Raw genomic sequence first — 23,775 nt, 5'->3', positions numbered from 1 at the left:
ATGTGAAGTTATTTATTATTATGTGCTAATTGTCGGTATTAAGCCTTTTTAAATTACAATTAAAATCATAATCTCACATACAAGTTTTTAAGTGTAAGTTAATGTGATTTTTTAATTTTTGCACAAAAATAAAAAAAAGATTAAATAAAATTTTCTCTATAAGCACCAATGTAAACTTAATTGTATATTTTGTTAAAAAATATGAAAATACAATTTTTTTTCCAAATTGGTGTTTTGCTTTTTTGCTGTTTAATTAGTACTGAAATCCAGTTGCAACAAGTTCCAAGATATGGGGGAGACATTTCATTGTGTGTATTTAAGGAGTGTATATTTAAATGGAATTTCTTTATAACTTTCTTGTGAAGTGCAAGGGCTTTGAAATTATATTTGGCAAAGTTGTTGTGTTGCGGAAGTGACATAGTTGTTTTTTCGTGTGACAAAAGTCACACATGGGCTCTTTTCACTTTATTTATGCCTTATCCATGGTTGCGTGTACTGCATAGAGTTCAGCTATTGGTTATCAACAGAACACCCGTTGAAACACCATAGGTGGATTTGGGACTGAGTTCCTAGGGGCGCAGGATTTTTTTTAACAACATTTTTATTGCCCCCCCCCCATGTTTTTGTCTGTTTCCCAGGGCCGATCCTAGCAGGTGTGCAGAGTGTGCGCCGCACAAGGGCGGCCAAAGCAAGGGGCGGCCGCAGGCCGAATCATAAAGTTCTTATAATCAAGCAAAATTCCTCAAGAATTTCTCACAAGATAACTTATAATAAGTAGAATAAATATGCTGATTTTTAAATGTTCAATTGTCAAAGTATGTGTCGATTTCCTGACAGCATAGCATAATTTAAGAAAAATAGAATGTTAGGGAACATTGTGTTGGTTCATTGTCCATTAATATCTGCTCTTAACGCACATGCTTCATTTGGTTGCAAAGTTTGTGACAGAACTGGTAATCAGGCATGGATACAGGGGAGGGGAGAGGCCCCCTTCTGAAGCATGAAATCGTGCCGTCTAAAAGGAGCACCGAGGGCGGCCCCAAGCTTTTATAGACCTAAACAATGAAGACATATTTTATTTATTTAAAAAAAAAAACTATACTGATTAGATACTCCCGCAAGCATTTCAAACAACAAACTATGTAACAAACTCTGTGTTTAACAATCGTGGATGCGTGGAGAGAAAGTGGAAAATTACGACTCCCTTGAGAGTAATATATATGAATGACGAACTAAAATGATGTACTTTTCCCCCTTTACAACAATTTTTCTGATTAAAATCTTGAATGAACTGCCCGGTTTCAGATCAGGTAGGAGGACATGGCCCTTGCCCCGGGAAGCAAATGCAGCTCCAAGACGAAGATCCAAAAGGATGCCATGACCTCCTTGACGAAATTAAAGAAGGCTTAAAATTGCGTTTCTGGGACTTTACTTTCGGAAAATTTCGCGGGTTGAACCATCGATCTTAAGGACCCAATTAAGTCTCTGATTCACCTCTTCCACTCCTCACCACTTAATCAAACATAGCCTAAAAATGTTGACTCCAAAATCCGAAACGTGTTTTCAGACGACAGCCCTTCCTATCATCAAACATCATATAAAATTGCTTTGGCATTTTTCGAATTTTTTGCAGTGAAGGACCCCGAAATCCATTCGCAAACATTACTACCAAAGACAGTCTCAATCAGCGTCTTTAGAGAAGCCCCTAATTCCACCCCCTCTCACTTAACGTATTGAAAAACAAACTAAAATTGCGTTTTTCAAACATCAGTTTCAAGAACTTTTGGGGAAAGACCCCGGATCCCCATTTTCTCCAACGCAATCACTATACCTGAAAATTTCGTTTTTAGACGGTTCCGTGGAGTCACAGCTTCCTGCCTAAACTAGTCTGAAATTGACTTCAGTTTCAAAAACACAGTTTGTGAGGGCACACTGAACCCCGCCCGCTCTTAGTCCCATCGTTATCAAACAATGTTTAAAGTACGATTTTGGGATTTATAGTTCTAAAGAATTCCGGAGGAGAACTGCCAGGCTTATGTAACTTTTCACGGTGCTAGGGCATATCCATCAATTGTCGAGGTGAGGTGAACAAAAGTCTATAGTTATATTTTTCAGATATTAATGTTGAAAAATATCCGAAAGATCGGTAGAAACTTCCCAGTTTTGTTAACGTCACCAAAAATAATATAAAATTGCGATTTTAGAAATATCCACTTAAGAGCTCCAAAATCCTTCCTTCCCAAAAATAGCCTATAATGGAACCAAAAATATTTTGGTTCGGAATATTTTCACGTTTCCCCTGTTGTTTTCAAATCTAGCCAAAAACGGGGTTTTGAAAAAATAGTGCCGAGAAACTACCGGAGGATAGCCGCCAGATCCCCTACCGTCACCAAAGACGGCCTAAATTTGCGTTTTAAACTTATATTTCGAAATCTTTCGATGGGAGACGATTGAATCTCCCTCCCTCTTGCAACGTCAACAAAGGTAACCCAAAATTGCGGGTTTAAAATTTCAGTTTCGGAGATTTTTCGGGAAGAACACCTATCCTTCCTAAGCTACGGTCTTAAAAAATAGCTTCAAATTGATTTCAATTTTGAAAGAATTTTAGGAATGAACTGCAACATTACTTTCACCTAAAGTCTCGAAAAAGTTCCTAAAATTGCGATATTTGACGTCAATTTCGAAAATTTCTCCATGCACCTTGAATATACTTCACTCTTTTGTAATTAGAACCAAACACAACTAAAGATTAACTAAAAATATATTTCATACGCCAATTTCGATAATTTTTTTGGAGCAATCCTCCTCCCCTGAACGCTTGACACCACCCCCACGCTTCCCCTTCCTCCGTCCCTTCTCTGATGTCATCGAAGAAAGACTATAAAATGCGTTTTTACGACTAGTAAATTTTGGTATCTATTACTTTCTTCAAAGATATAAATTGTACCTAAGGAGTTTCTTACTATAAAAAATTTCTTCCTTTTTATAAGATAATTCTTCTGTCCTCCCCCCCCCCCTTTTTTTTTTAAATTCCAACTTGGCATAGAAATTTAAAGAAAGATTTATATAGACGTTAAAGATTAGTCAAAATATGCAAATTACTCTTGAGGGGCGGCACATTAGGTCTTTGCACACGGGCGGCCGACACCCTAGGATCGGCCCTGCTGTTTCCTGTGCTGCATAAGTCCATGCTTTACTTTTTTGTTTGCCGTTTTCATGCTGTTCTTTTTGAATCAACCTTAAGAGAGGGAATTGGTATCAAGAGAGTGAAGCAGGGATCCCTTTTAAGTGGGAAATAGAATATCTCTACTTTTAGGGGGCCAGGGGCTTCTCCCCTGGAGAAAATTTTGTAAAATGGATGTAAAATTCTGCATTTTGAAGCCTTATAAAGGTTAACTGGATAGACATAGAAATTGATAACTAGATTATACAGTTGTACAGTATTGTTCAAACTTTGTAAGAAACAGCCATTTTAAGTTCGAAAGAAAAAATAAACTATAGATTTCTCATTACAACAGCCTTTTTTTAATTATAAGTAGTGCAGAACACAAAAAGGAATAGAGAAAAGGAATAGAAGTAGTGTAATATTTTTTTTCCTGGCTAAACAGATTAACAATATGTAGTAGAAGTAATTAGAGCCCATTTTGATTAGGATTTTCAAAGACTTATCTAATTATTTTCAAGGACTCTAGAATAAATAAAATTATTTAATGCACTTCATTTGTACTTTCCAGTCTCTGATATTTTAGTACTTGATTGTAACTTTTTACAGTCCTGTTCTAACTTTGTGAGAAATTGCTATTTTAAATTTAAAAGAAAAAAGAAACCATAGATTTCTCATGACAACAACTTTTCTTCAGTTGCAAGTGGGGCAGAAAACGAATAGAAATAGAAGTAGTGTGTATTTTTTTCTGTGCTAAACAGATAGACAATATGCAGAAGTAAGATAAAAGCAATCAATACAAAAGAATTTCCAAAATACTGCATTCGGGATTGAATAAATAGCAAGATATGAAATATGTGAGTCACAAAAATTTATTTGAAATAATATGTTACCAACGTGAGGACCATGATTTTAACATTTTTAATACAGGATGTGGCAAGGAGCTGAATTTGACATATTTTGGCATTCCTCCCCCCCCCCTCTACCATTTGTTAGAAATTTTAAAATTTAAGGTTTGTAGCCACACGTTTCCAAATATTCAAGGTTTTCAAGCACTTAAAAATGAAATTAGTTTTTCAAGCAATTTCCATCTTTTAAGGAACGAATCATGAATTTTTTTGGGAGTTAGGGACCTACTTCAAAGCAGGGGCCCTAAGCAATAGCTTGTTTATCTTATAGGCAAATTCGGTCCCATTTGTAATTCACTCTTACCTGCAAATTTTTGCTTGATTTTTACGAAAATTCGTCAGTTTTTAGGGTTAAAGGATTTTTACGATTTTACCAATCTTTGTTAGGCTTTTATAGATTTTTATAAAATGTCAGTAAATTTTTCCAAAACTTTTGATTACTCAAGTATTTAGATTTCCATAATGACAAGGACTGATTCACTTAGACTTAGATGATTATGACTTACCTTACTTTTTAAACAGTATTTATAAAGTAAGTAAAATTGTACTCTCCCTCTAAGTAAAAAGATTCATTTAATCAAAACACTCAGATAACTGAAATTTATTCAGTTTGCGATAGTATTTACTTTCTCTCTCTCTCTTTTTGAGAGAGAGAGGGGGGAGAAGGAAAAAAAAACTGTGTTTTTTAGAATTTCTCAAACGGCCAATTAATCTACTAAGAACATAAATATTATGCACAAATATACTTTAAATGTGGACATAAATCATAACGAGTAGATCGTTCTGTTAGCGCGAATGGTGGGGGGGGGGAGTTTTTCCCCCTTTGCTTTAGGTTCTAATTTGATAAAATAATCGTCAATTATTATAAGTGTTGCAGCTTAATGTAAAGCTCGTTTAGCCTATATTTTCATTCATATACTTGCCCAAATGGTTTTCAGTCCAAAATAGTGAATTTAGGCACATTTTCAGCACCCCAGTGACAGCTGTACTATTTGTATATTTAATGTTCGTTTTTTTTCCCCTTTTCTTTTCTCCCATCAGAAAAGGACATTCGCTTTTCGCTTCATTTTCATTTAACTATTCAAAAAAAGAAAAAGTCATGATTTTTTGTTTTAAGATTTTGGATGATGTGTTGTTACTATATAAAGTCCTCCCAAAACTGGGGGGCATGGCCCCCTATGCCCCCCAATAAATCCACCCATGCCCTTCTGAACTATTCAAAAAAGAAAAAATAATAAATCCGCCCACATGAAACACGTGTATAACCAATGCATTTCGAGTATTATTTAGTGTTCTCATTGTTTATGCTCTTATTTCCTTCATTAAAATAAACAATTTTAATGTGAATATGCCTGAAACGTTTTGGCTGGTACTCAATCTGGGGTCCAAAGCTTAAGAAAAATTAATTTAACACTCTCACACACTAAAACTAATCAAATATTGTTAAATTAGCTAAATTTGATGTTACTAACATTTGAAATGTTATTAGAAGGGATGAAAACAGCCCTAAGTCGAAAAAGAGAAAAAATTGTGTGGCTTAAAACATGGATTTTTTTTTTATAAATATTACACCAAATTATATACACATATTGATTCTATGCTGTCTTTTAAATATTAATAGAAAATTTTTTTTTCATTCTTTTTTACTAGTAGAAATGCTAGCGTATTAATAAATAAAATAAGCTTGCTTTTATTTAAGATTTTAACAGATATTACAATTCCATTTACTGCTTTCAATTTCCCACAGCTAACAAATAAGATGAAATTAAAACTTTATAATGTTACTTTTAATGCTATAAAACTTCCATATAATTGAACACTCAATACAAGCTGAATCATTAGACAACCATAGTTATAAAATAACATCAGTGTTGCTAACATAGGAGAAACAATTTGAGGAGCATCTGTGGTGATTTTGAGAAGCATTTTGAAATTCTGTAGAGCAGTTGGGTATATTGTATAAAAATCAATAATAATAATAATAATAAAAGTAAAACCAATCTAAAACTTTCTGAGATTTGATGGTCGCACTAGCATAAAAATAATTTTAAAATCAATAAAATAGCTTTGAAGATTGTCATGTTTGGAGATTGTATAAGGATCTTTGATTTTCTATATTTACATGTCTGTCATAATGAAATAGCACAATATAATTAAAATAAATTAGAATTCATTAAAATCTTCAAGAGCTACAGCTCTGGTAAGCATGAAAACTAAATTTGACAAATGATGTTCGCTTAAATGGGCGTGGCAGTCTTCAGGAAAAAAATAAATGTAAGAAGAGTTGAAAATAATAGTCTACAAAAAGGTATTAATGTCTAAGCAGTAGAGTGGCATAACAGATAAAAATGAAAGAGTGTTAAAGAAGCGGATGCAATCGGAATTCAAAAGCTACATCTACCGTCACTCTCCAGCATTTTTCCCTCCTCACCAACAGCAAGTTACTTCCTTTTTTCTATCCAAGGAAGAACGTTTGCCTCAGCAAAAATCTTGATGGGAAGGGTCGTGGCAGAAGGGAGGTGAGGGGAATTTGTGCAATCATCGCTTGAAAGTGATTGTGAAATGGGTGCAGCAAAACATTGAGCGTACAAGTCTTCAGCAAAAAATAAAGTACAAGAAGGGTTGAAAATAATAGTCTACAAAAAGTTATAAAGGTCTAAGTGGTAAGATGGCATAGTAGACAGAAATGAGCGAGTGTTATGTAAGTGGGTGCAATCGGATTTTGAAAATGCGTAAACGCTGACGTTTGCTTCATCACTCTCGAGCCTTTCCTCCTCCCCACTCACGGAACAATGAAGTTCCTCTCTTCTCTCTACCTTAGAAAAAACTCGTGAGTCAGCGAAAATCCTGATGAGAAGATCGCCATCGATTGCTTGAAATCTCTCTACCAGAAAATGGAAAAAATACAAAAAGCGGAAAATCATGAATCTGCGGAAGATTTTCATCCCTGAATTAATCTAAACATATTACTTAATCTTCAAATAACTCGGGAGAAACAGGAAATTGTGTGAATTATTATTCATGCAAAAAGTTTTATTTTTCTTTTGTATGAAATATTTAGCAGCAGAGGATAATATAAAAGTTTGCAATGGGTAAACATTAGGTTGGAACTTAAAAATCTCTCTCTCTCTCTTTTTTTTTTGATTTTATCGCCCTAGTGCAGAAAAGTTAGGTACTGGAATCTATATTACGTGAGTAAAGTTTCAGAAAAAAAAAAAAATGGTCAGTCATAATTTCTCTGGTGATTTTTAGATTTTTACCCCATAAAAAAATGCATTCTCTTTTTTTTTTTTTTTGGATGCAGCTTGTCCTTTTTCTTCAATAAAATGCAGAAGTAAATACAGAAAAACCTGTCTACAACGATACTGTTGGGACCTAAAAAAACTATGGTAATAGACAGGTTATCATCATAGACAGTTTGATTATTCATGTTGACATTTTTCTGGGGCCAAAAAAAAGAAAAAATGTTATAGACAGGTTATTGTTACAGACAGTATCATTAAACCAAGGTTTCACTGTAAAATGCAAAGTAAGTACGTGTAGTTGTTTTACGGATTCCACTATTCAGTCACAATCATCCTGTTAGCTGCTCATTAAATGTTTTTTTTTTTTTTGAGAATGTTATTGCTTGGTTTGTTATTCTAACTTAATAGTTAATTCATAACCGCACCTGCTAAAATTATTAAGAATTGTAATAACATCTTTTGTTTTCTCATTTTTTTGCAAGAAAAATGCAAATTACAAGCAGCTTATTTTGTCCAGTATACCAACTCCAAGGCAGTTATGTTGCCATATTTTTCTGACTGATAAAATATTTGAAAGTGAAAAAAGTGTAAAGTAAAATTACAAAAACATTAATGCAAGTACATTGGAACTCACTAGTAAAGTAGCAGAAGAAATGCAAGAAATTTGGCAGACTGATTCTCTTCACTCATTTGCATGTAATGGGCAAATGAACCAGTGTAAGGAGTGAAAGACTGCGACCACGGCCAAGTTAACCCGCACCAGCCACTAATAGTATAGGCGAAGGATTTTTTACCGGAAGGCATAGAACCTACTACTCCCCTCCCTGGCAGCAGAATTTCTTTCAGCAGTCTGCCCTGCAGATTTAAAAACCCCAAAAATAATGAATTTGCATTCGATTAATCTAAGTCAGCTCCGAGAAATGCTCAAAAAGAGGAAGCTGAAGTTAACAAGAAGTTCTGTCTAGAACTAGACGAGCCTACTTTCCCGTATACCCATACTACTTTCTAGTACCTGATCAATATTCTCAAAAATAGCTAAAATCGCAAATTTATTCAAACATATTTTTAAAATACTTTAACCCATTAATGCCCAGTGTCCTCGTTTGAGGACAGCCAATAAATCATTATTTAAAAGCTCTATAACTAACTTAAATCTGTAATTTCATTATTCTGAGGGTAGATGACAGCACTATAGATATTCTATTCTGGTTCCACATTTTTGCGGTCATTTTTTAGTGTTGTTATTTGGATCGTCATTTTTCGATTTTTCTAATGCTACATGTGCCTGTTCTTTTTGAATTTTTACACCGAAAATTATCAAGGTAAGTTTTAATATTATTTATAGTTGCCTTCCTTTAGAGTTGTATTGAACATATAAAATTTAATTCAATCTTTTCCCACTCACTTTTTGTTTTATATATTACATAACATATTGCTGTCCTCAATTGAGGACGCTGGGCGTTGAAGGCAAAATCAGAAGAATTTTGCAGACGCTAATTATACTTCTTTGATTGGAGGTTTTAAGCACATATTTGCATTCTGTTTGCTCACAGATGAAGAGGATATTGATGATGAATGCACAAATTTACCGGAAATATCTGATATCACTGGTACTGTGGAGATTGAAATTGCAGATAAAGACGACAGTGATGTAGAAGAGAACTATGATATGCCTCCATTAATCAAAAAAAAAAAAAAAAAAATACAAGGAAAAGAAGAAAAAAGTTAATTGGATAAAAAGTCAACCACAGTACACAAAATTGAAAGAAGAAATAAAAGCAAATGAATTTTTAGGTGACGACACAGACATATGGCAACTAAGTTAGAAACATTTGAAAATATTTTTACTCCAGAAGTTTATGACCTCATTCTAAGGGAAACCCTTAGGTATGCTGCTGAAATAAAAAATATTCCGGACTATGCTCTATCTAAAAATGATTTGATGATATTTATAGGATTTTTAATATTTCCGGGATACGCTGTAGTGCCAAGTGAAAGAGATTACTGGTCTGACCATGAGGACTTGGGGATTGACTTAGTAAAAAAAGCATGAGCCGTAATTCTTACACCCTTTAAAAAGAAAGAGTGGCTGTCCCTCAACCAAAGATAATACGTGAATACAACAAGTTTATGGGAGGTGTTGATCAGCATGACTGGTACTTGGAAAAACACAGAACATCCATAAGGGGAAAGAAATGGTATTAGTGTTTGTTTACTCGAATGATTGATATGGCAGATGTAAATGCTTATATTTTGTATAAGACTCTGCGCAAAAAGGACGCTAAGAAACAAATGCCAATCAAGGACTTTCAACGTAAAATCGCTGTGACTTATCTGAAGAAGGGTCAAAGCAATCGTGTAGAAAGAGGTCAACCAGCTAAAAATTCCTTGTCATCTGGTGTAGTTTTTGAGGATGAATTAATTTTGCAATTCATAATTTTTATTTAGAGTGCATGTTGTATAGATATTTAAATATAATTTTAAGAAATTGTTTTGAAAACCTTAAAATAAGATGCAAATCGCACATTTTTACATGTTAAAACAAAGTTCATTTACTTCTTCTACAATGAAGATTTTATATCCCTGAACGCCCAGCGTCCTCAAATGAGGACAGGCTGTAATTTTAAAATAAATTTAAAATATGTTTTAATTTCAGGTTATATACTCTCAAGAGACAATAATAAGTCAAATTTAGTAGATTTGTTGAAATATATTCGGCAGAAATAATTTGGGCGTTAATGGGTTAAGCTGATTTCTAGGAATAAAATATTCCTCACTCATCTAAAAAAATTAAATGTGTAAAAAAAAGTAGCAATTTTTAAACAAAGCAGCTAATTTTTTTTTTCATTAAAAAAATCTTCAACTTTCAAAACGAAAAAATAATAATTAAAATTATTAAGCTCATTAAAATAAATACATTATATCAAAAAAAAAAAATCGTTTCTTTTTCCCCTGTTGCCAAAAACATTTTTTTAAATGATTTAATGCACTCAGGGTTCGTACGGGTCATGGAAATCCTGGAAAGTCATGGAAAAAAAATTAACAGAATTTCAAACCTGGAAAAGTCATGGAAAATTGAAATTTTCATTGAAAGTCATGGAATTTTTTTTCAAGTCATGGAAAAATGTCCTGGACAAAGAGAAAGGAACAGCAGCGAAAGGAGCATTAGAAATCTTGAGTGATTTAACAGTATAGCACATAAAAGCTATTAAAAGTGGAAAACTGAACGTTTCAAAAATCAAATCTGAATTTTTAAATCTCATTGCATCCACTTCTGTCGCAGCCGCTTGCCATTTTTTGCAATGTGGTTTTACTGCCTGGACATCACATATTTTGATTTTTTTGTTTTTTTCAACACTTCTTATATTTCATATTCTGTAGTAGCAAAATTTCACGTTCTTAGTTTCCCCACGCCCACTCAAAAAAAAGCAATTCAATTGCATGCAAGTTCGATTCGATTCCATCACTCGTAAGGACTTTATTATTAAATTTATCAGAGTTTATCTTAATTTGTTGAATGTTTTAGAAAATAAAAATCTATAAGTCAAGCGATAGAATACAGAAAAAGAGGAATTCTAATGCTCTAAAACAGTAGTGCCCAACATACGGCACGCAAAACTAATCCATGCGACCCACTACTACGTTCAATGTCGGGAATTACAAGTGTTCTGGAATTTCTGAACCTATTAATTTATATGCATTTGAAAATATGCAAATTTGTAAACAAAACAAATATACTTCTGAAGCAGAAGATTGATTCATTACTGAATGTTTTTTTCAAAAAAGATCTGGTTTAGAAACATAAAGAACTAAACTATGTGGCTAACTATGGTAAACTATATGGCTTTACTTTAAAGAACCAAAATACTGTCAAGTTACGTGGATGATTAAAGGCACTGTTGACACTAAAAGGAAACTTTTGAAGCAAATTTATTGAAACTTAGTGATGACTCATTCAACCTTCGTCCCATTCAATATCATTCTGCTTATTTTAAAAAAAAACATTTAAGCATCATCATATTTGTTTCACTGCATTTTTACTTTACGAAAATTTATATGATGAAGACAAATAACAATAGTTTTTTAAGTGTGCACTTATATTTTTTCTATTACGAGTAAGTGCTTCAATGAGGCTGTGGCATTCATATAGACATTTTGCTAATGCTCATTTCCAAATATTATCAAGTTTGAGATTAAAGAGTGGTATTCTCTTCGTGTAACGAGGTTATGGAAATTTTCATTGAAGTCATGAAAAAGTCTTGGAAAAGTCGTGGAATTTTTTCATCCAAATAGAGTATGAACCCTGTGCACTTACCAAAATAAATAAAAACAATAAAATGTCAACTTAAAGAAATAATGTTCATTGTCAAAAAAAAAAAAAACCGTCTGCTCATATCTTTATGTAGAAACATAAATGACTTCGAGTTTATTCGCCGAAAACTGAATACCTAAATTAAAACTTTAGCGTAAAAATAAAAATAAGTCAGATCAACAATAATTATTTCACAGTCAAAACCATAGCTGCGGAGTCGGAGTCAATCTCATTTTGGGGTAAAGGAGTCGGAGTCGAATATCTAAGAATCAGAGTCATTCATTTGTCCTCCGTGTATAAATTTTGGCCAAAGGTACGAAGTCAGAGTCAAAGTCAGGGAGTCGGAGTCCGATTAATTGCTGGGCACAGGAGTCGGAGTCAAGTGCCCCTAAATTCTTAGAGTGGTAGCCTGGAGTTTGGCGTCAAGAGCTATTTCCAACAAAATTTGTTTGAAGTAAATCCGCCTTCAAGTACGGAATCTACATTGACTTTCAGTTTCTTCGTAGGCGCTAATGTTAAGGGATTTGAACTGTTCAAAATTGAATGGAAAATTGTTCAAATCAAAAAGATATTTTATATACAAGTTTTTCATCAAAAGCTTTTTCCTACAAAGTTTGTTTGAAGCAAATTCGCCTCACAGTTCGAAATTGCTTTGAATTTGCCCGTAGGCGCTAATGTTATGTTTTTTGAACTGTTCAAAATTGAACAAAAAATAGTTCAAATCAAAAAGTGAAATATGGAAATAAGGTGTCCTCGCCGAGATCTTTCGAACAAAAAAAAGTTTGTGCGAATTGGACTATTCATTCAAAAGGTTTTTTTTTTTGGGGGGGGGGGGGGACAGACTGACCGACGGACATTTTTCCCCATCTCAATACCCTACTTTCCAATTTTTAATTTTTCAATATTCATTTAATTATTTTATTTATTTTTGTCCATTTTTTTGTTCTTCGCGATATTTTTAAGATGCATTAAGCCTTCTTTCGTGCTTTTTTCTTCTTTTTCTGACTTTTACTGGGAAAGTAGGCTAAAAACTACAAGATCATACTATTGAGGGGATTACATCCCAGATAATATGTACAAATATTTACGAACTGCTACATAAGACTATTTTGTCTTGAAAAGTAATTAAATTTTTTTATTCCATCTTGGCTGAGAAATCGTATGCCGACTTTCATGAGAATCTGCGGCACACGTGGCAGTAGCATGCTGTTTCTTCTACCGTGATACTCTCTGGATACGAGTTTAAAGCATTTCTGATCTGCTACCACATGACAGATGCCTCTTTTACTTCTCAGCAAAATTTGACAACTACACTATGGTTTTGGCCAATTGCTGTGTAAGTAAACACGCTACTTGCATGGCAGAGGGTCACTGTGAATGTACACATCCTGGAACACAGCCAAGTCAACTCTTAAAACTGAGCTGGTCGCCTTTGTTTTCTACTGAGTCCAAGCATTGACAATAGTAACTGCTCTTCAGTTTTTTTAAAAAAGTAAATTGTATTGAATGCATTTGATTTTGTTTCGAATTTGCTTAATGCATTGCCCACTTCTGTGATTCTAAGCCATCTTTTTATTTGAAGAAAACTTTCTCTTGAGAGTCCCCACTTTTTTATTTAAAAAATATTAGCCTTCTAAAGAAATATGTACTAGAACATGTATTCAAAATATTCATATGATATTAAACTAGGTTTACATTATTTATCTAAATTTTAAATTGCATTGCAGATTTTAACAGAATGGTCAGTAAAAATATTGTTAATGATTTTCGTTACAGTTAGAAATTGATGGAAATGAAAGGTAAAACAACCAACTGATCTCTTCTTAATATCCTTTGAACATTGCAAACCCAGACTGCTGGACTGAAGCAATTATATGCATGAAAAACGTCCACAGGACAGTATTCCAATCGATAAAAGATCCAATGAAACTTCTAAACTCAATATGTGAAAAAAATCTTCAGACTATTCTCATAAATCTATGCACTGCAATCACTTTCAGTCATTCACCATTCCAGTCATTCTAAAGCTGATCTTTCAGTAAATCTGCTGACTCCTTAAAAACCAGACAGAGAAGTACAACAGGCCAAAGTTGCCTAAACCATTTAGCACTTCTATCAATAGAGAATAAGTTGGCCAAGACAGAAGACGCTTGACTTTTCTGACATCATTGACATGGGCGCCCATATGCAACATTTTAATTGGGTCTCAGATATATTCCCCATGGAAACCAGTTGCAGTACAGATTAGAGATATTAAAATTTGACATTTTTAATAACTTATTCATTAATGGCTGGAGAAAATATGATTTTACATCTTTGAAAAGAAAAATGTACTAAAAGCAAGGAAATTTTGATTTTTAGGGGGGGGGGAGGACTTGAACCCTAACTTGACTCCCTCCCCCCCGCCCCTCTCCCATATGGGCCCCCATGGTGATTGACCCTTTTAGTCGGAAGGAAGCTGGCAATATGATCATTTTGTTATTGTAACTAGTGTTTTTGCGGCAGATAAACAGTAATGAACCATTGTCACGGATCTTAATTTTTATTTTGATACTAGTAAGTTAACCCACTTGAAGTTAGGGTTCCTACCCTCACCCCCCCCCCTCAAATTAGTTAAGCTCAATTGCTTTGCGGTTGCGCTTTGCATTTCTATGCCACAAACCCCCGGATTGGATTCTGCCTTTAATCCCTGCCAGTGATTCAATAAAGTGAATCCCAAGCATGGCTTGGGAACTAAACACTGGAGATTCTGCATTCTGCTGACCATCTAACCCGAACTGTGCCTTTGAGCCCCTGAGCCCTCTGTCAAGAAAATAGATGAGCAGGGCACAGTAGGCCTAGGCTCACCTAAACTGATGCGCCACTGAGTTTAGTTTCACTAGTAAGTTGAATAAACATATGTAAAATAAATAAATGTGTAAATTAAACTATAAAACAGTTGTCTTACTTGAAACTGCTATTTCTAGTTTGAATAACATTATAACACTTGCATTAGTAAAAACACATTCATGCAATTATTCATTAATTGGTGGCCATGAATAAACATGAAATATGAGTTTGGTCCCTTTAAGTTAACAATTTCTAAATAATTTATCGAATCGGATGAAATCTAGTTAGTATGATAGCATAATGGTCCCATGAATTTCACGTTAATGAGGCTCAAATGTACTGAAAGAGCAACAAGCAGCACAAACCTGACTGACAAAAATCTCCCCATGGTCAGAAAGGAATTATTCTAGACTAAATGAGTCTGTACAAGAATGAAACTGATTACATTACAAATTATTGGAAATGACATTTTCTATTTTATAAAAACAGCATCAACAGGGATGCCTACCTGGGTGGGGTCATGGCGCAGATAGCGGCATTGAAATTTTTAGGGGCAGGGGTGTTTTGAGGGGCTATATTTCTCTTTTTTCTGGAGAGAGAAGGTCTTTGCAAGGATTTAGGGGGGGGGGGGAGCCATGGCATCAGCATGTATAAAGTTCAAACTGACCTCAAGAAAAATATTTTGTCTGATATTTCAGAAACAATCATTTTGTTCAAGCAAGGATACTTTGCTGATAGAACTTTGATATTATTCATAGCCTCAACCTCTGGTACAAATAGTATTCATTTTATTAAGAGTTTTTGCTTTTTATTTACAGGACTGCATAAATAAGCATGAATTGCTAAAAAATGAACAACATTATTATAAAATTTGAATTTATCTTGCACAAAGGAAACTATGTGAAGAGAAACAAAAATTAAAACATAATTGCAAAAATTGAAGAAGACTTTAAGTGATTAAGAATTTGTAGAATAATGATTTCTTTAGTACACAATGATGGGAACATGCTTATGCTTCTGACCCGAAGTTCGTTTTTTAGACGATTTGAAAATCTGAATAGCTTTGATTTAAATCTCTTGTTCCTGGTTTAGTTGACTTCACAATATCTTACAGTTTGTTATCAAGTAAAATTCTAGAAATTCAATGGTTATTAATAAAATATTTATTTAACATTATAAATATATAATTTAAATAGATTTTAGTTTGTCCCAAATACTTGTCGAAGTAAAAGAGAACATCTTTCATCTGCAGATTTACTCTCTTTGCCAATTGTATCTATTAGACGTGGTTTTGTTAAATGGACATTACTTGTAGCTTCATTTTCTGGAATATCCTTCACTTTTTGTCTCTTTGATTTTTCAACACCTTTGGTATAAAAATTTACTTCCCTTTTCACTTGTGCAATTTCTGCTCTCATTCTTTGTTCCTTTCTAGCTTTTTCATAAGCTTTCTTTTCATTAAGTTGACTCCACTGAAACCTAAAACATAAGTATAAACATTTATGATAATTTTTAAAAATACTTGTCTTATACATACATATTTTATTTTTTTGGACTATATGAGAAAAATAATTGCAACTACCAATCATAGAAAATCAAAACTTTTTTTACTGAAATTATATGCAAAGTGGGCTGAGTAGTGTAGAAGACCTTTAAAAAATTTCAAAAATGACAATGTTTACAAAAAGGGTGACTGGGAAAAGATTTGTCAACTAAGCAGAATGCAATTCTCTTTTAATACCCCTCTTTTTTGGGTAAAAATAGTGTATTAAATTATTGACAGAGAAATATTGTAGGAAATCTGAAACAAATACTTCACTTCCAGGAACCAGATAACATAAGAATTCTAAGAAATTATTAAAACAATTCTTAAAGAAATATCTAATCATGATAAAACTAAAACATTTAAAAAAAAAAAAAAAAACACTGAATTTTCAAGCAGTATAATTGTTGCTGCAAGAATAACAAGTGATAGTTAAACTATAGAAGTAATGTAGTTTTACTTACGTAAATAAATACTGCCATGTGCAGGTAAATGGCAGTATCTGCAGAAATTAGTTTTCGAGATATTTGAAGAAATGTGTGGTGGATTCAATACTAACAATAGGAAAATGTTGGAATTAGAGGTTTTTTCACTCCCCTTTTTCAGCGGAAACCAAATAAGCGAGTATGTACAATAGATGACAAAAATGCAAAAACAAAAAGAAAAATGTGCAGTTATTGCCCTTTACTTGCACACGGCAGAATAGACATATTTATGTAAAACAAATTGAAATCTTTCAACAACCAGTCATATTGAGCTATTCTCTAATGAAGACTTAGGTTTTAATGAATGAATGCAGCATTTTAACAATTAAAAAATAATAAAAATATTTACTTATGTACACAACTCAATTTCAAATAATTTCATTAGTTGATGAAATAAAACCTTAGATTACTTTTTAGTAACAAACAAAATTGAAATTCAAAAACAATTATTAATTTTAAAATATATATAGTTTTAAAATCTAAAAAAAAAAAAAAAAAACAACAATACTTCCTGTAATCTGAAGTGAAGTCACAGCAAATAATACCATGGCAAAAAAAAAAATCATTTTCAGTCTAAATTAAGTAGTTTTTAGTAATTAAATTAAAAATGCCAAGAAATAACTTTTAAGATTTTTTCAGCATTAATTTAAAAAACAAAGATTTTTTTTTTTTTGAAATCGTGATAACAGTATGCTAATTACTTCAAGACAATGAGTAAAGGCAAGGGAGCAGAGTCATTAATGACAGCTTCCTCTTTGAATGTAGGGTTGTTTATTTTACGTAGCCTTGAATGCTTGGAAGGAGAACTCAAGCAAGGTAAAATAAGCAACTTTACAGACACAGAAACAATCTTAAGAAGCTCATCCTAAGATTGAATACTTTGACCTTGAGGAAAAAAGATGCACAAATATGCGGCACTGTATAATCGCACCTCATTAATTTTACTTTTTTAAAACAAATAATTGGCGGAAAATTCGTAGCCTGGAATCATAGTCTAAATGAGAAAGTCCATTTATTAGCCTTGTAGCCTGCCTTTCAACCCTTTCCAATACATTAATATCTTTCTTAAGATAAGGAGACCAGAACTGAACAGCATACTCCAAATGAGGTCTTACCAAACTTCTATATAAGGGCAGAAGAACTTCTTCAGATTTGTTTGAAATAGCTTTATCGATAAACCCAAGCATCTTTTTGGCTTTGTTACTAGCTATGCTGCACTGTTGACTAAACTTTAAATCCTGACTTATTAAGACGGCCAGAGATGATTTAAGTTTTTATAATTAAGTATAAAAATATCAAACAGATTCAAACATGCCACCTTAGTCCCTGAGCATCTAAATATGCTATGGCCTTAAATTTTGAAAAAATTATCACAGGCTCCCTGTTTTTGCTTTAACATTGCATTCTGAACCCCCCCCCCCCCCCCTCCCTTTATTGATAATGACCTCTTTCAAAACTAAAGCTGGATCTGCGCTTGTACTCATCTCTCGAAAGCAGAATATATGTTAAAAAACATCAATAAACAAAAAATATTCCGACACTTATTTGAATCATATTTGTTTCAAACAGTTTTGATTTAATTAAGTGGCTGATTCAATAAAGCAAAAATGAGGAGCTATTTTATGGTTCGATGTGAAATTCTGTATAAGCATACTTGTACAAATTAGGAGAACTTTATTTAATTCTAAGTCAACCAAGATAGTGTTATTAAAGGTATACCATTCATTCAAAATATCTATTCTTTGATTATTTGATGAAATTTATCGTAAAATAACATGAAAAAACAGTTAAAACAAATTCAAATTTATCTCCTTTGAAAACTGTATCTGTTGTTGATTGCTAAAAATAGGTAGTAATTAAATTTAGGCACTTTTATTCAACGTCATCAAACTACCAATATAGGCCTAAGAATCACACCTCTTTGCTCTAATGTTAACACTATTGGTGGTAAAGTCTGGAGTGAAGAGGTCGAGCAAATGTCTCTCTCCATCACACTGGTTTTGTTTTGACTTTTCTCGAGAAAACTGCCTGGAAGTGTGCAACATTTTGCCTCCCCATCTTTTCACTATTTATACAAAAAAAAAAAAAAAAGAAAAAAAAAAACTAATTTTCCTAAATGAAGGCAAAGAAAAAAGACTGCTGATGCACCACATGTTTCTAGGAAATGGTTAGTCATATACACATGATTCATTTAAGCAGGGGCCAATCCAGGAATTTTTTTCTTGCTACCTATTTTTGTGAAAGTATTGCATCATTCTATTTTTGTGAATGTTCTTTTTTATCAGCATTGTTTTTGTGAACTTTTAGAGGCATCCTAATTTTTGTAAAAGAGAAGTAGAACAAGTGGAATTTTAGTTAGAAAAGTGTAAATATCATTTAGTATTATTTTTAACAGGCTTCGTTTTTTAACGGGGAGGGGGAGCTAAAAACCTAAGAAGTACCAAAATACCACCGTTATTTCAGCTTAATGGGCTATGTAATGTATACAATATTCAGGGTTCATACACTTTTGGTTAAAAAAAGTTCCCTGACTTTTCCAGGTTTTCCAGGTTGTTTTTTAGAAAATTCCAGGTTACTTGCTTCATTCAAAATTTAAGTTTAAATAGTAATATTTTTAAAATAATTAAAATTGTTCAAAGTAGCGATGCAGAAGAACTGAAACTTCTCCCCTTAAATTAAAAAAAAAAAAAAAAAAACTTGTTTTTTTTTCCTTTGTTTTCTCTGTCAAAATTTTAAGTTTTTTTTAAACATTTTGTTCAAAATTGTTTTAATTTGTTTACTATTTGTTGAAAACAGAGTACTTTCAAATTATTTTAGCGTTTCTTTGATGTCACGCGTAATATTATAGCGTTTTGCTGTAGTCCTGCAGCAACCTTTTAGCATCCGCTTTTGGTTTACAATACTTTTTATTTTCTTATAAGTAGGTTACACAAAACATATTGAGCAAAATGCAATGCTAAATTTCAGTATAAATATGATTAACTTGTTGCATCAATCAGCATACCATGTAATGCATAGTAACAAAAATCAACTCCGCCAATCATAGGCCAATGCCAATAATCTTTTTTTTTTTTTTTCACATATTAAAGGACGCTTACATTAAATTTTCAAACTTTCTTTTCCAGAAAGTAATAGTTAATTTTCAAAAATTCATAACTTTTTGCACATTTAATGTTTTCAATATTACACATTAATATAAACGTCCAATTCTGTTTCTGGAAGTTTAAGTCTACTTCCATTGTGCAAACGATCAATTATGGCGACAAAGTGAAAAATTTAAAATAATAAGTAGATTTTTGGATTTGTAGTATAAAAGTAGTAATAAATAATTAATAATCCTTAAAAAACTACAATAAAAGCAAAATAGTCAGTATTTAGCACATAAGAGTCTAAATCAATTTTTAAAAAAATGTTATGAAGATTAAATTTTGCATTTTTCCAGAAAATAATTACAAATTATCCGGAAAGAAGGGCAAAATTTGTGTTGTTTTCAATAGTTTGCATTGCAATTAACATCCAATGCCATTTTCGGGAACTTAGGCACTTGAAAAAGTCTTGTGTACTTCCATCTTGGGAATGACCAAATATGACGGCTATGCCCAAAAATAAGAAATAACTTTAATTTGTTGCATGAAGACAATTAAAAAATAATAAATCTTCATGATACTACAATTCATTGAAAAGTTTTTATCGCATTTGCGTCCGAGGCAGTGAGGATAAGATTAAGTTTTAAGAACAAAATTTTTCATTTCTCAAGAAAATTATTACAAATAATAATAGAAAAACAATTTGCAGACCATTTTTTGTTGTTTTCATCAGTTTTCAATTAAAGAAAACATCCAATTCTGCTTTGTTTTTAGAAACTTAGGCATTTTTGGATCGTATCTACTTCCATCTTGTGAATGACCAAAGATGGCGACTACGTTTCACACGTAGTTGAAATGATTTTCCGATCAAAAAAAAAACGGTTTCCCCAGATCGACCCTCCCATCTACAGGTTGTGCTTCCGAAGCAGTAAATTGTCTTCTCTTCTGTTGAGTTTGTGCATAATTGCTGTTCACCTGATTTTTTTTCCCTTGGGAACTACAGAGAGCCAAAAATGGCGGCTGCTGAAGATTTTTTGGGTCGCCACTTTTTTCATTGCTTTAAAATTGTTACAATTTTTTTTAAATACATCGATAAAAATGAAGATTAGATCTTATAAAACGAAATTCCCTGGGAAAAAATTGGGAAAAGAAAAATTTTGGGGACGCATTTGGAAAATTCCTTGACATTTTTGACTAAGTCATTTTCCCTGATAATTCCAAGTTTTCCCGGAGCGTACGAACCCTGAACCGAACAGAATGTTGTGGCAACCCATCTAAAACTTTAGGCAGTAGAAAGAAATGCGTTCCCCTCACTGACTCCATGCAAGAAAATCTTCGCTCTTTCGGCGTATTTTTCGTTGTGAAAAAAAAACGTTCATTTTTCGATTGCAGTTTTTAAGTGCCAGCGTCGGTTTAGATAAAAATTTACAATTTTTTTCGTGAAATCACAATAAAAACGAAGACTAGATCTCATAGTACTTAATTCCTTGGGAAAAAAATGGAAAAAAAAAAATTTGGAGGACAAAATTTGAAAACTCCCTGACTTTTCCCTGACATTTTTGACAATGTCATTTTCCCTGACAATTCCCGGTTTTCCCGGAATTCCCGGAGCGTACGAACCCTGAATATTGGAAATTACGAGAAAAACGGTGCCCCAAAATATGTTAAAAGACTGTGATGATATTGCATAAATACACTTTGTCGAGAAACAGTTAAAAATGAGTTAAAATATCACAAAAAGGTTGCTATTCAAGCGATTGTTCATATAAACTTGCTTATAATTTTATTTTATGAGTAAATTTTGTTTTAAACAGAGAAACAAGTTTTATATTTTAAAATGCAAATTTTTGTGAAATTTTCGATGTTTTTGTGAAGCTACTGATTTTATTTCTTGATTTTTGTGAAAGTACTTATTTCAAAACAAGATTTTTGTGAAGGTACCGAAAAACAGTAGCAAAATCGGCTTGTATTGGGCCCTGTTCAGCGACCTGCTTGATTCAAATATCCGGCAGTTTTTTAATGCTAAAGTTGGATTTTGTCCCGTTTTTCAGGATTTAACTCATTGAAGTGGCTGATTCAATTATCTAGTGCTCACTGTAATATATTTAAAAAAAAAAGTTTCAATAACTTGAAATATTACATACTTTTTCAGATATTTTATGCTCCACAAAGCGTCATAAAAAGGTGTATGCTTTTTACCACCAACTTGTACACCATTTAAGCATTCAGCCACATGTTTTGCTGTTTTCTTGCTGGTAAATTCAATCCAACCTTCCGTAAAAAATTTACTAGGTTTTCCAGGCTTTTTTCTTTTCTCTGGAAAAGAAACAAGCATTGAAAATACTATATAAATGAAATGATATCAATATTTAGATAAGCAAGGGCAAAAACAGAAGAGTTTCAAAATAAACCAAAAAAAACTTCTTATGTTTATGCTGTATTGTATCTTTCCATCAAAACATAAAAACAATACATTCTTAATAAAAAAAAAATCATTGATTTCCTCTCATTTTTCAGAAGCTCACTTATAAATGGCTAGTAATGAAAGTTTTTTAAAAAGTCATAAGAGCAGTGCTGTACTCCATGCAGTAGCGTTTTCAATGCATTTCTCATTTTAGCATTTTTTAGCATTTGGCCCACAACCAGACATTTTTCATCTGATTCATCATTTCTGTCCTTTATCTGTTTTTCTATAATAATCTAGCAAACTTAATGTGGAAGCTACAGGGATATTTGGATTCATCCAAGACTCAAACTATTGAAAAATTACAATTGATGGATTTTTAATTTCGTGGTGAAATTAAGCGATGCAATGATCAGTGATGTTCCCATCAATTTTTCTGAGGGTATACACCCAGTAATCAGTTATGCACAATATGTGTATGCGATCATATACATTATGTGTCATGATATGAAAATTTTTGAAGCTTCAGGGTATACGCTTTATGTCCAAAAATGTTTGAGAGTATATAGCGTATATGGAGTATACCCTTTGGAAACACCACTGGTATGATCACATAAAGCGATAATTTTAACGTAGAAATGGAGAAAACGGCATCACATTGAGAGGATTCTATTGTACTATGAGTTGATTATAACACAAATTAATCACGTAATGAAACTTTAAAAGAAGAAATTAAAATGCAGCTGACCATGTGCAGCTGACCAATTATGATTGAACATAATGACTATAGCTTCAACATGTTCTACATTGTGAACATGATAAAATGTATATTTAACCACTTTTATAAAATAAAACATGAACTCAATGAAATATATTTTGAAAAATAAATCACTTACCAGGTTTCAGAAAAAGACGACGCACTTCTCCAAATTCAGAAAAATATTCTCTTACTTTTTTAACGGTCATGTATCTTGGAATGAAATTCAAATAGATAACTCCGGGCTTTTTAACTTTTTTGGTTAATTTCTCTAAAGGATCGAACTCTGTTTCTTCCTCCATGCTTGAATATTAAAGTCAACGATGACAGATACAGGTGACGGCAAAATCGCGCTCTACTGTAAACAAATCATGAACATGTGGATTGCAGTTAAAGTCATAGTTATCTATTCTATTCTATTCTATTCAAGAGTCACAACTGACTACAACTGTATTTATGTCGAGGTCTGCATACTAGTGCCTTGCCTCCATTATTTTATATACCGATAGATGGCAGCACCATCACCGGATCGAACAGTTAATGAGAATTTAGAACTAGTCCAAGAGCTAAAGCGCTTATCACACGATCCAACATGAGACAAGTCCAAGCAACGCTGAAGTTCGAGCTATCCTCTATACCAGCCAACACTGGCAGAGCTCAGACTTGTTTCTAAACCATGACGTCATCGTTACTATTGTGGGTTGCCGTAAAAGTTCGGATCGTCTGCTCTCAAAACAAATACTTGGTTTGCTAAAATAAGTTTTTATCTCTTCATGCGGGCTTTTTTTTTACTTGTTTCATCGCCGATAGTTTTAGTAAATTGTTTGAAAAAAAGGACTTTATTTTGATACATTTTTTTTGTTCCGTATGCTATTTTTTTACTTCCTTCCTTTTTTCAATAAAAATCTTGTCATTGTTCACTTTCAAGTAAAAAAAGGTGCTAAATTTTAACTGCATAAAAATTGTCTTTTTTGTCTTCATTTGTTTGGTTATTAATTTTTCCCTATGCAGACTCAAAATAATGCCTTATGAAAAATGGCTTT

The 23,775-nt window shown here is 32.8% G+C and overlaps 1 protein-coding gene across 1 annotated transcript; it reads right to left on the bottom strand.

The window, feature by feature from the left end:
- Positions 1 to 15,646: 15,646 nt before the first annotated feature.
- LOC129222339 (uncharacterized) lies at positions 15,647 to 23,078 on the bottom strand. The gene is made up of 3 exons (XM_054856837.1): positions 22,872 to 23,078; positions 21,716 to 21,887; positions 15,647 to 15,936 (listed from the first exon to the last, which is right to left on the bottom strand). Exons 1-3 carry the CDS (start codon positions 23,032 to 23,034, stop codon positions 15,657 to 15,659), a joined length of 615 nt encoding a protein of 204 aa, XP_054712812.1. The 5' UTR covers positions 23,035 to 23,078; the 3' UTR covers positions 15,647 to 15,656.
- Between the last annotated feature and the right edge of the window lie 697 nt (positions 23,079 to 23,775).

This window comes from Uloborus diversus, chromosome 5, assembly GCF_026930045.1.
Source record: "Uloborus diversus isolate 005 chromosome 5, Udiv.v.3.1, whole genome shotgun sequence".
Taxonomy (NCBI): Eukaryota; Metazoa; Arthropoda; class Arachnida; order Araneae; family Uloboridae; genus Uloborus; species Uloborus diversus.
The sequence above is the reverse complement of the archived record's forward strand: the minus strand, read 5'-3'. Positions and strand labels throughout refer to the sequence as shown.